An 11,826-nucleotide genomic window follows, 5' to 3' on the forward strand; every position below is an offset into this window, starting at 1 on the left:
GCGCTGTAGCCTAGGGTAGGAAAACCCCTTTCCTGCTAGCAAAGATACTCCCAGGCTAGGCTGGAAGAGATTAATAATATGCTATGTGTTGAAAACCCCAAGTGCAGCTTGATGCCATCAGAGATTCAAACATCTGTAAAAATTCTCTTTCATTCTCTTGAAACAAAAGGATTTTTTTCATACAGATGTGAGGTGGCTAGAGAAGATGTTTGACACGCATGGTGGGCTGACTAGCTGTGGGACTATGTTGGAAAAGTGTCATAAGTGCTATATGAGATTTTGGAGACATTGTTACCATTTAAGGCAATGATTACTCTGTTTTTTGCTACCTAGATGTAATAGAGTTAGCAGCCCAGGTGGCAACACTTTTTAATCTTTCTGCTCCAAAATTACCATTTGCACAAAACTGGAAGAAATGATTAACCCACACATGTGCACACCTGCATACACACTGCTGACAATAAGACAGGGTGGTTGAATGTTTAGGAAAAAGAACGGTGCAAAGAGGGAAACCTGCTCTTTCTGGCGCTGTGGAAGTATTCTGTCTTTCATATTGTGCATAAATTGTGAGCAAGTTATGATGAAGGCACAAGTTTGCTGTGCTTTCATAGTGACATGGTGGTGAAATTTGACACACAGCATCATTAAGTTAGGCTGCAATCCTATACACACTTACCTGGGAGTATGTTCCATTCAACTCAGTGGGGCTTACTTCTGAACTGACATGCAAAGTCTGTTTGCATGTTGCACTGTAAATGTGTCATTTTGGGCGCAATCCTAACCCCTTATGTCAGTGCTTTCCAGCACTGACATAAGGGCAATGCAGCTCTGAGGGAAGGGAACAAACATTCCCTGACTTTGAGGAGGCCTCCGTGAGTGACACCCAGCTGCAAGATGCAGCACATGTCCCATTGGCACCACTATGCCAGTGCTGGAAAGCACTGACATAAGGGGTTAGGATTGCACACTTTATGTCTTAGTATGAGTAGAGCTTTTGATTCATCTCTAGACCTTTGTGTGTTGTGATCAGAATGGAAAAATGAATAATTTTTTTTAAGAGAGAAAATGCTGTGAGGATAGTACTAAGTCAGCAACTGACACCAGGGGAGTTATAGTTATCTTTGAAAACCAGCTGAAGAGCAGGCTTCTATGCGGTCAATAATTTTCTGTCTCCCTCACTTTTTTTTCCCATTTCCCCCGCTCTGTCTCTGTAATTGCTCCTTGCTGTGTGGCCAACAGTTTAATCTGTTTTCATTTTGTTTGGATTCAATCTCAACCACCCCCTCTATGTACACGCTCCTTTTTCATTGCAACCCTCCTACATGGAAAAACAAATCCCAAAGGCATCAAATTTCTAAAGCTGTGCATATGAAAGGCAACAAAAGCTTGTCCAACACCCGCCCAAATGGAGAGGCAGGCACACACTGCTTGACAACATGCTAGGAAGTTAAGATAATTGATTGACTGCTGGAGAGCAAGGAAGTGGGAGACAGATAGAGAGAATGTGGGCAAGAGGTGGGCAAAGATTTGCCTGGATATTTGCAGTCATCTGATTGGCTAATATGGGCAGCATCTGTTGGATCAAGTTATGGATCCCTCCTACATGATACAGTTGCAGAAGCCAAATCAATTGAAGCCATGTTAAACCGAGAATGGAGGCCTCTATTTCCTTCTGATCACAAGAAGAGGTCTGGCCTTCTGAAGGTTTGAGAAAAGAGCTAAATCTCTATGACACTGGCCCATCGCAGGCAGAGTGGAGCATCTGAGGGCACAGAATTCCGATGGATCTCATTCCCATCCAGTCTCAAGACTTGTAGCCTAGAAAAGTTCATAATGTCTACGATGGTGCAGAAGCTGCTGATGGTGAACTCTGGGAAAAGAAAAGAAATAATCTCATGTCACTTATAATCTCCTTTCTCCAATGGCCTGATTAGTGCTTTTCATGAAGCAGGAAGAATTACACATCATTCTTTGACAAACAGAGACAAACAGCCTATTAGCACCAAATCCCCACTGGAACTTCAAGAATCAGCTGGTTCATTGGGTGCTACAATTACCCTGAAGCTACAGACTCTGCTGTGATCAGCCTGGTGGCTCCAGCCTCACATCTGCTGTGCAACAAAAAAGGCAGTCAACATAAAACAAGCCTAGCAATTTGCTGGGCATTCAGACACTGGCCTTTGCTATCCTCAGGATGAAGCTCACATAAGGCCCAAGTGTTTGTTTTAAACTGAGCTCCAGCCATAGTGCTACCACAATATGAGCTGCCAGGGATTTCACATTTTTGAAGGGCTAACATTTAGGGCACTTTCACAGATGATACAGAAATCAATATTTAGATGTCACACCATGCTGTGATGAATCACAAACATCCAACTGCTGCATTTTTCCACTCTGAATTCCACCCACCACATTTATTTGGAATAGGAGAGGGCATCCTTCTCTTCTACCAAGGCAACCAGGGGCCAGAAACTTTGTTATGAGCCTTTGTTTTAATGCTGCTTTTATACTTTTAATAATCTGTTCATAAGATATTGTTTTCAATTAGTTTTTAAAGTACTTATTAGTCTTATTTTGTACTGTATTTTTATTGTTTTAAATAATTACATTGCATTTTATATTGTTCTAGCTATTTTAAATTATGTTTTATGTTGTGAGCTGCTTTGAGTCATGGGAAAAGGGCATAAAAATCTTTTAAATAAAATAAATAGTCAACTCGCAGGTAACTGAAACAGAATACCAAGCTCTGAATGTAATTGTTATTTTTTCTAAATAGAGTTTAGCTTCTTATCCCCAGTCACCTCCATTTTCCTTCCCTCCCTCTGTTTCCTCCCTTATGTTGAATTGTAAGCTCCTCAGGGCAGGGGAGCTAACTTTTGATTGGTATTCTGTAAAGTGCTATGACATGTGCAAAGTTCCATGCATACTAAAAGTGCTATAATTATTATTCTCAATCAGTACCTTATGGAATCCAGTGGTCGTTGGCAAATATCTTCTTTGCTTATTACCTAAATGTAGGCTTACTGTGTAGGGGCCGAATCCTAAACAGGCTGAATGCTGCTGCTGAGCCCTAGTGCCAGTGCTGGGTGCCATAAATGTGCTGTAAAGGATGTTTTTTGGCACCTGGTGAACAGGGAGTGTTGGTGCCAGACCCAGCACTGGAAGGAGAATGTGCTGCCACTGGGGGTAAGTGCAACTACTGGGCAATGGAAGGCGCCTCTGGAAGGTGGAGGGAAGGCAGGGTGGGGGGAGGAACTGGGAATGGAGGAGATTGGGAACAGTGGAGCTCTACTCTGCCGCATCCTGAACTCTGTGTTGGCTGAAAAGTCTGACACAGAATCTCTCAAGGCAGTACTGGCAAAATTGCTGGTGCAGACTTGAGAAGCCCCACCACAGAGCTTGGGACTTTCCCCTGGGGAGAAGGGGATGAATGTCCCCTTCTTCTGAGGAGACCTCCAGCTGCTTCCCAGCATCTACTGGATACAGCAGTAGTTGCTTTGGCGCCACTGCTCCAGCAGGTGCCAGGAAGCTCAGGATTGGGTTGTAGGGCAGGAACAAGTCAGAACCCCAGCTGATCGGCTAAATCCTTCTGCTCCTTTAGTCCTTCCATTCCAAGTCTTACAGTGAATTCCAAAAGTCTCAAAAGTAGAAGTGGATGTTTGTATCCTGGAGTGAATGTACTGTAATGTTCCTTTGAAGCAGCCAGAGGGCAACCAAAGTCTAGAACTTGGCAGCAAATAGGGAGACGATAATGAGAGATTTTCTTGAATCAGCTGTTCCTGGTTTAGAGCTGAAAAACATTATATTGTACAGAAACAATATAGAGATGGCTATGTACAAAATGACAAGAGTCTATCTTTAGCGTGCTGGCAAAAGCTGAAGAGTGGCAGAGAGATGAATGAGGCTGTGATGTCTCACATTCTGGCTGATGATGGTAGTCAGAAACTCCTTATGTATGGAAGTAAAACATGGAAAGTCAAGAAGCAAATGGGGAAGCTAATGTATGCTCCTGAACTTCCATTGTGGGTTAGACCAGTGGTCTATCTGGAAGCCTTCTTGCTTCCTTTCAGAAATGGCCAGTTTGCTGTCATAATCAGCATCCCAAGTCAAAATCTGATATTCACCTTGTGCTGTTTGGAAAAGGCATACTCTTGTCCTGAAACATTGGATGTGTTCTTCTGGCAATTGTGCAGCAATACACAGCAATCAGCCGTTCTAGAAATGGTGAAGTCATCATGTAGCTAATCAAACCTGGCTACATGATGACAACATTTAGGGCAAGCCAAGGTACTTAGAGTGACGGCACTGCTCATCAATTTGCCCCCAATGACATAAATAATCATGTAGCCCAGGGGTGTCCAAAGTTTTTGGCAGGTGGGCCACATCATCTCTCTGACACTGTGTCGGGGGCCAGGGGGAAAAAGAATTAATTTACATTTAAAATTTGAATAAATTTACATATGTTTACGTAAATTAATATACTAGAGGTGGAACTTAAATGAATGAATGAAGGTCTTGCAATAGCTCAAGGCCAGCCTTTCCTTTGCTGCCACTACTGCATCACAGACGTGAAACTGCAAGCCGTGGAGGAAGCCCTCATTCCACAGCTCACGCAAGAGGTCAAACAGTCGCCGTCACACTGAGAGCAGTTGCGTCAGGCCAGTGCAGGCTCCAACAAATCTCCGGAGGACCAGAGGCTCATTGGAGACTGGGGGCTCCCTGAGGGCTGCATTGAGAGGCCTCGAGGGCCGCATGCAGGAGGGCAGGAGGTCTGGTCTAGAGGGTAGAGCCTCAATTTGCCTGAAGATTAAAATCCACAAGGTTGCCAGTTCGAGGCCACCGGCACAGTGCGACCTTGAAGCAGCTGGCAAGCTGCAGCTGAGCTGTTCCATCTGCTTGGAGCGTGGGAGGATGGAGGCCAGAATGTTAAACCAGATCGGAGTGTAACATCTTGAATGTGGTGGTTCTTGAAAGAGAGAACCTTCTTTCAATTTGTAAAAATCCCTGCGTGGATTTAATAAGCCTGCCTGTGTAAACCGCCTTGAATAAAGTCTTGAATAAAGACCAAGAAAGGCGGTATATAAATACTGTATATTATATTATTATTATATTATGCAGCCCCAGGGCCGGGGTTTGGGCACCCCTGATGTAGCCAGATTTTATTTGCTGTATTGTAATGTCCCTCTTCTTACAAAAAGATCATTGTGTGTGTGTGTGGAGGGGGGGAGGAAGCAGGGGCCAGTTAGGGTGCAAACAGATTTCAAAAGGCACCAAGGAAGTGAATAATGAAATGGAACAAGCAGGCTGGTGAGGATGGCGAAGGCTGCTGAAGTCAGAGACTGTGGTATGATACTCCTGGGTGAGCATTTGTGGCCTCTTTTGCATGCCTCTCTGGCAAATCATCAAGCGGGGGGGGGGGGGTGGGATGTTGTCGGCAAGCAGCTGTTCTCTAAACATGCCTCCCACTTCTATCATCACTGGTTGTAGTCACTTTAACATTGTTGAATCAGTACACAAGTGTATGGTTCATTACTTTGTGCATATTCGAAGGGGCACTTGTGAAAGGGAAAAGTTAGCTGTGTAGCAGGTGGATATGCAGAAATTGTATGTGCATCCCTTTAGATCCCAACCAATATTTTTCCCATTGTGGGCTATTAAGGGTCTGGCCTGAGTAGCACATGCATAGTCCCTGCAGTGTAAGAGATAGGTTGGAAGGAGTCTGTGGCTGAAGACAGACAATAGTTTTTCAGAGAGGTTAAAGTGGTTTGAGTGAGGCTTTGCTTCCCATGGTATATACACATTACACACACATTTCTTTTATTTTTGTGTCATTTTTGGTCAAACAAGTTTGGCAGGTTTTTGAAACGGAAAAACATGCAGAACCTGTTTTGTCCTAGTGAGTTTATTAGAGGGCAAAAGTGACATGAGCAGCAACCCTTCTTTCAAATCACCTTCACCTTTTTGAACATCATCTGTTTCCCTCTATGGAGAACTCGTGCAAGGAAAGCGCCCTACAGGTAGACCACAGCTGCGATACAAGGACATCTGCAAGAGGGATCTGAAGGCCTTAGGGATGGACCTCAACAAGTGGGAAACCCTGGCCTCTGAGCGGCCCGCTTGGAGGCAGGCTGTGCAGCATGGCCTTTCCCAGTTTGAAGAGACACTTTGCCAACAGTCTGAGGCTAAGAGGCAAAGAAGGAAGGCCCATAGCCAGGGAGACAGACCAGGGACAGACTGCACTTGCTCCTGGTGTGGAAGGGATTGTCACTCCCGGATTGGCCTTTTCAGCCACACTAGACGCTGTGCCAGAACCACCTTTCAGAGCGCGATACCATAGTCTTTCGAGACTGAAGGTTGCCAATACAATGTTTCCCGCCTCTCTCTCCTAAATTCCAGCCCAGTCTCCTGGCTGATATCCCACTCTGCCTCTACAGAAGTGATTTGGGTTTGTATAAAGTTCTTTCTTTCAGGCCTTCAAGAGAAAGGAACAGGAGAAAGACAAATGGTTACTCTTCATGTGAGACATGCCTCACAATGACAGCACCATGCCCGAGAGATAAAAACAACATTATCTTAAAAGCCCAGCGGTAACCAGGTCTATATATAAAACAAATTCATCTACTCTGTCTCTGACTCTGCTGTGTTCCTCCTTTACTATGGAGAGAAAAAAGCAAAGGTCTTCTGAGAAACTCGTTAAAAACTTTAAAGGTCAGTTGCAGAGCTGCTTGAAAAATGAGCGAATAAGTAAAGAGAAAAGCAGAGTGAAATATGGTTTAATGGCTTCACTGCCACACAGAGCCAGCAACAGATCTGAAGCAAAACGCTGAGACCACTGCAATATTTGTCAAGGCTTTCCAGGTGCAGAAGTGTGCCTTTCCCTTCCAGGAACTCACTTCTGTTTAGTCTAAACAGTGCAGAGAGAGATTCCCTTGCTGCCCAGAACTCTGGACCATCATTGCCTCTAGGTTCAGAAATCTGAACCTAGACAAACTCAACAGGTGAGAGCCAAGAGGGAACATATTGTCCTCCAGACATTTGGTTTTCAAAAATCTGCGCAGCTGATTTCTTTCTGTGGTTTGGACTCCATGTAAACCTGAGAAAAATTCCACACTGACTTGAAGAGAAACAGTTAATTTCAAAACAAGTGCTACTCTTGAAATGGAATAATTACAATACTTAAACATTTGTGGAGCACCTTCTGATTGTGAAGTACTTCATGTGTATTATCTTTAGGTAGTCCTTTCAACAACCCTGTCAGATAAGCTAGAGTGCAATCCTAACAGGGACTTGGGCCAGCGCAAGTCCCTTGCATTGGCCCAAGAGTGTTGCAAAAGTACCATAAAGCACTTTTGCGCCACTCTGCTGGAAGTTGGGCCAGGGCATGGATGTGCACGGTCCTCCCTCAGGCCCTGGGGACAGGGTGAATTGTGCCAGCTGAGCTCGTCCAGTGCAGGAATCTGGGTGCATGTGTGAGGGGGGTGGGGAGGAGGCGGGAGAGATGTGTTCTGGGGTCAGGGAGGGTAGGCGGCGGGTGTTCCCGTGGGCGGGAGGGCAGGGAGCAGGAGGCGGGGCCAGGATCCGGTTGTTATACCAGATCCCAACCCCCATTCCCGGGCAGCACAGAGCAGCCTCTGACTGCTCTGCTCTGCTTGAATCTGCACTACCTCTGGAGGTGGCTCAGATCTGAGTAGACCCATTGGGGCCACTGTAGCGACACAGGATAAGGGGAAGCAAATCCTCCTGCCTCAAGCTGTGCTGCTTTTGGCCCCAAACATTTGCTGGATACAGCGCAGGACTGTTGGCCTGCCTGTTCCAGTGCAAGTTAGGACTGGGCTGCTAGTCTTATTATCCCCAGTTTGAAACTGAGCCTGATAGTCTTGCCGAATGTCACCTAGTGACATTTTATATTAGAGGCAGGATTTGAACCTAGATAATTCCTGATTGTAGCTCAGTGTCTTAGCTGCTACATCAGCAACCCCATAGTACCTGGCCTCACCTGCAAAGAAACTCAGCAACTGCCTCTCTGAGTTTAAGAAACAAACCCACACACACACAACCTTTTTCTGTCAATTCTTAGTATTTTCCATCTGTGGAAGTGAACACCTCATGACATAAATGTAAGATTTGGTTAACTGGCATTTCAGTCAATCTTATGAACAGGTCCTCTAACACTGTGCCAACATATGGAGTTTGTGGCCACTGTTAAGGAGGGCTGTATGCAGTCTCGGAGCGCAACGAGATAAGATGGTGGGATGTGGAAACGTGATTGGATCTCCTGTGGTTTTATAAAGGGGCAAATGCAACCTTTGGGGATTCAGATAAAGGTAAAAGGCACTGGAAGGACATGTTAATCCACTTTCCATGTCATTTTCCTGACCTGAACTACCCCTTTCCCTGCATTGTTCTTTGCCCCGTGAGGCAACATATTTTGTTGTCGGCAACCTTCAGTCTCGAAAGACTATGGTATCGTGCTCTGAATGGTGGTTCTGGAACAACGTCTAGTGTGGCTGGAAAGGCCGATTTGGAAGTGACAATCCCTTCCACACTGGGAGCAAGTGTAGTCTGTCCCTGGCCTGTCTCCCTGGCTATGGGCCTTCCTTCTTTGCCTCTTTGCCTCAGTCTGTTGGCCAACTGTCTCTTCAAACTGGGAGAGGCCATGCTGCACAGCCTGTCTCCAAGCGGGATGCTCAGAGGCCAAGGTTTCCCACCTGTTGAGGTCCATTCCTAAGGCCTTCAGATCCCTCTTGCAGATGTCCTTGTATTGCAGCTGTGGTCTACCTGTAGGGCGCTTTCCCTGCACGAGTTCTCCATAGAGGAGATCCTTTGGGATCCACCCATCACCCATTCTCACAACATGACCAAGCCAACACAGGCGTCTCTGTTTCAGCAGTGTATACATGCTAGGGATAAGCATACTGTACCTCTTTGTTTTACCTTCAGTGGCATATAGCGGCTCTAGGGATGCAATTTGGATCAAGAAAACAACACGTGGTAAAAGATGAACCTCTGCTCCCCCAGTGCCTTCACCCTGATCTGAATGCCAAGTTAAATTCTCTGTCCAGCCTTGCCGTATGTCAGGCATACAGAAAATGAGGTGATACATTTAGTTTTGCTGCTGTTGAGAGCTTTCTGATGTTAATATTTTGATTAGGCATGCCTTTATCTCTTGCTTCCACCTCGTCCTTACAGTGCCGTTATAAACTGAAGTAGCAAATGACCTCAAATCATATTATTTACTGTAAATAATCTAGACATCCGCGGGTTCTCCAAGAGACCCAAGCCCAACAACATGGACTTTTCAGATTCTTCCAGACTTTGGAATGCATCTAAGCAAGCATTATGTTCCTCACAAAATTATTGGTTTTTATCTAGTGTTGTGAAATTGGGATTTGATGTTCTGAATCAGCATGACATTAGAGCCAGACCCCGAATCTGGCAGTGCTAAATCAGATTGCCTGGAATAGACAAAAAGAGCTTAATAATGGCCCAAGAAGCTCTTTGAATGGGAGACTCCTCCCTGAAGACCCTCAGGTACATCAACCTGAGAGGAGGAGCTAATGTGTAAGATGATTCCTCCCTCTCTGAGTCAGTGAGAAAGTGAATTCATTGTCTTGGAGTTTCTGGAAGAGACTGAGATGGAAGAGACTGAGATGGAATTTAATCTCAGAAAGACTGCAATGGACACTGACAGTTCAATCCTACCTTTTCCCCCCTCCTGCTGATGCAACAGAACAAAAAAGGCTTGTGCTGCATCCTGCGGTGGGGTGGGGATTGGAAGTCTTGGGAGAGGTGGGGAAAATATATTTTCCCTTGCCTGGCAATGGGTCTCTTCAGACCTGCACCAATTCCTATTGGAGGGGATAACATCCAGGGCAAGTCATCCACACTAGGTGTTACCCATTTCCATCTCCATGATGCCCCTCCCCCTGTTTTTATCACGAATTCAGAAATGAGTTGCGATCACTGACTTTCTCCTCCCCATCATTGACCTCCCTTGAACATCTGCAAACTTTGGCAAGATGGGGGTGCTTCACCAGCGCCCACATCATATAATATAGGAATTCAAATTCAGAGGCAGGAACAAACCTCACAAGTCCTGGTTTCAATCCTTCTCTTATTTGTGGCTTTAACTATTATGCTGGCTTCCTAAAGAGAACTGCATCTAGCTCCTTGATCCCTCTATTCCTGGAACCACAAAACGGCCTGTACACCCATGGCATATATTTTGTCACCTCTGAAAAGCTCACCATGGAGAATACTGATGCTCACCATTTATTCTATTCCCTTGGAGGTAGAGATTCTCAAGGCTTGTGCTGACCCGTGGTATCTTCTGAAGCTTGTTGTAAGACAGATCCAATTCCAGGAGGCTGCTGGTGTTGAAAGCATTAGGGGAAAGTCCTTCATTTGTCAGGCTGTTGTGAGACATACGTACGTATAGCAGTTTGGGAGAGACCTTGAAGAAGTCATCTGGGACAGTCTGGATGTGATTATGCTCCAGGTAGAGCTGCTCCAGGGCACTTGGAAGACCATCAGGGACTCTTCTGAGATGGTTGTAGCTCAGATCCACAAGGATCACAGATTTTAATCCCCGGAGGTTTGTTCCGATTTCATGAATCTGGTTGTGGCCAAGATAAAGGGCAGTCAGGTTCTCTAAGCCCTCAAGGGCATTGGATGGGACCTTGGAGATTTGATTAAAAGACAGGTGAAGTTCCCGCAGTGACCGTGGCAAGGGAGTAGGCATCTTTGTCAAGTTGTTGTGGTTCAGGTACAACCTCTCTAGGTTCTTGAGCTTGGCAAAGACCTTCTTTCCCATTTTCTCACTAGTTATTTGGTTGTCATGCAGTGCAAGCCACTCCAGATTGGTCGCATTGTCAAAGGCTCCCTCTTGGATCGTTGTAATTTGGTTGTTCTGGAAATAGGCATATTTCATCCGGGAAGGCACAAAAGGAAGATACCGGAGATTGCGAGTATCACAGTACAAGGCAGAAGAGAAGTTGGGAGGGCATTCGCATTCTTGGGGGCATTCCCTTGAAACAGGGGGTTCCGGGGCAGGCTCTCCAACAGAGGACCCAGCTGGCACATAGGAGTAAGCTGCATACGGGGGAGCCTCATATTCATAATATGGTGCATAGTTACTTGACAAGGACTGGCTGCGTAGGTAGTGTTGTAACCAGTAAATGTCATCATAGTCATCATACTGACTCCAGGACACTCCGCAGAGGCCAACCATAATAATGACAGAAACCCAGTGCATCCTGCAACACACTTTGGACAAACCTATAAAGGGTGCAGGGAAGGGGTAGGGAAGAACCATGACAAAAGTTAATTCAGGCATATATGAATGAGCAACATACTTATTTAGGTAAGACTTCACACATATATAAAAGCAGTGATGTGAGTTTTCCAGGGTCCTAAACAGATTGTGATGTGACCCGGCATACTGATTTGAGATGTAAATTGATGGCGCTACAGAAATAAATTAACTGGAAAAAAGTACCCCATGCTAATTATATGTGCTCCATGAACATTTAGGAAAACTCAAACGCCTTCCTACCAGCCAGAACCCATTTGAACTGAAATATTTGGTTAGGAAAACATTCAGTGCAACACATTTTATGCGCAATGAATGTCATAATCATATTTACAGCTTTATGTGGAAATTATTTTTATTGGGATGCTTATAAAAGTTTAAAGACTGCACTCAAAAGCACATGTGCTTCTCTTGCTTGTTCAAATTTTAAGATAAAAAAAGAAAGCCACCAAAAATGGCTGTGAATGCTCAAATCCTATATAAGAACATAAGCAAAGCCTGGCTGGCTCAAACCA

General features: G+C 45.1%; 1 protein-coding gene across 1 annotated transcript; it reads right to left on the bottom strand.

Annotated features, from left to right (window-relative positions):
* Window positions 1–1,718: 1,718 nt before the first annotated feature.
* Window positions 1,719–11,254, bottom strand: FMOD (fibromodulin). The gene is made up of 2 exons (XM_066626063.1): window positions 10,270–11,254; window positions 1,719–1,870 (listed from the first exon to the last, which is right to left on the bottom strand). The coding sequence occupies exons 1-2, from the start codon at window positions 11,252–11,254 to the stop codon at window positions 1,719–1,721; spliced, it is 1,137 nt and encodes a 378-aa protein (XP_066482160.1).
* Between the last annotated feature and the right edge of the window lie 572 nt (window positions 11,255–11,826).

Source organism: Tiliqua scincoides, chromosome 4 (assembly GCF_035046505.1).
Source record: "Tiliqua scincoides isolate rTilSci1 chromosome 4, rTilSci1.hap2, whole genome shotgun sequence".
In the NCBI taxonomy this organism is placed as follows: Eukaryota; Metazoa; Chordata; class Lepidosauria; order Squamata; family Scincidae; genus Tiliqua; species Tiliqua scincoides.

Bases quoted from the DNA above. Each gene is read 5' to 3' on its own strand.
- FMOD (XM_066626063.1), bottom strand. From the start codon at position 11,254: ATGCACTGGGTTTCTGTCATTATTATGGTTGGCCTCTGCGGAGTGTCC. The intron at 1,871-10,269 runs GTGAGCATCAGT...TTCTTTTCCCAG, and splicing joins CCAAGGGAATAGAATAAATG to AGTTCACCATCAGCAGCTTC.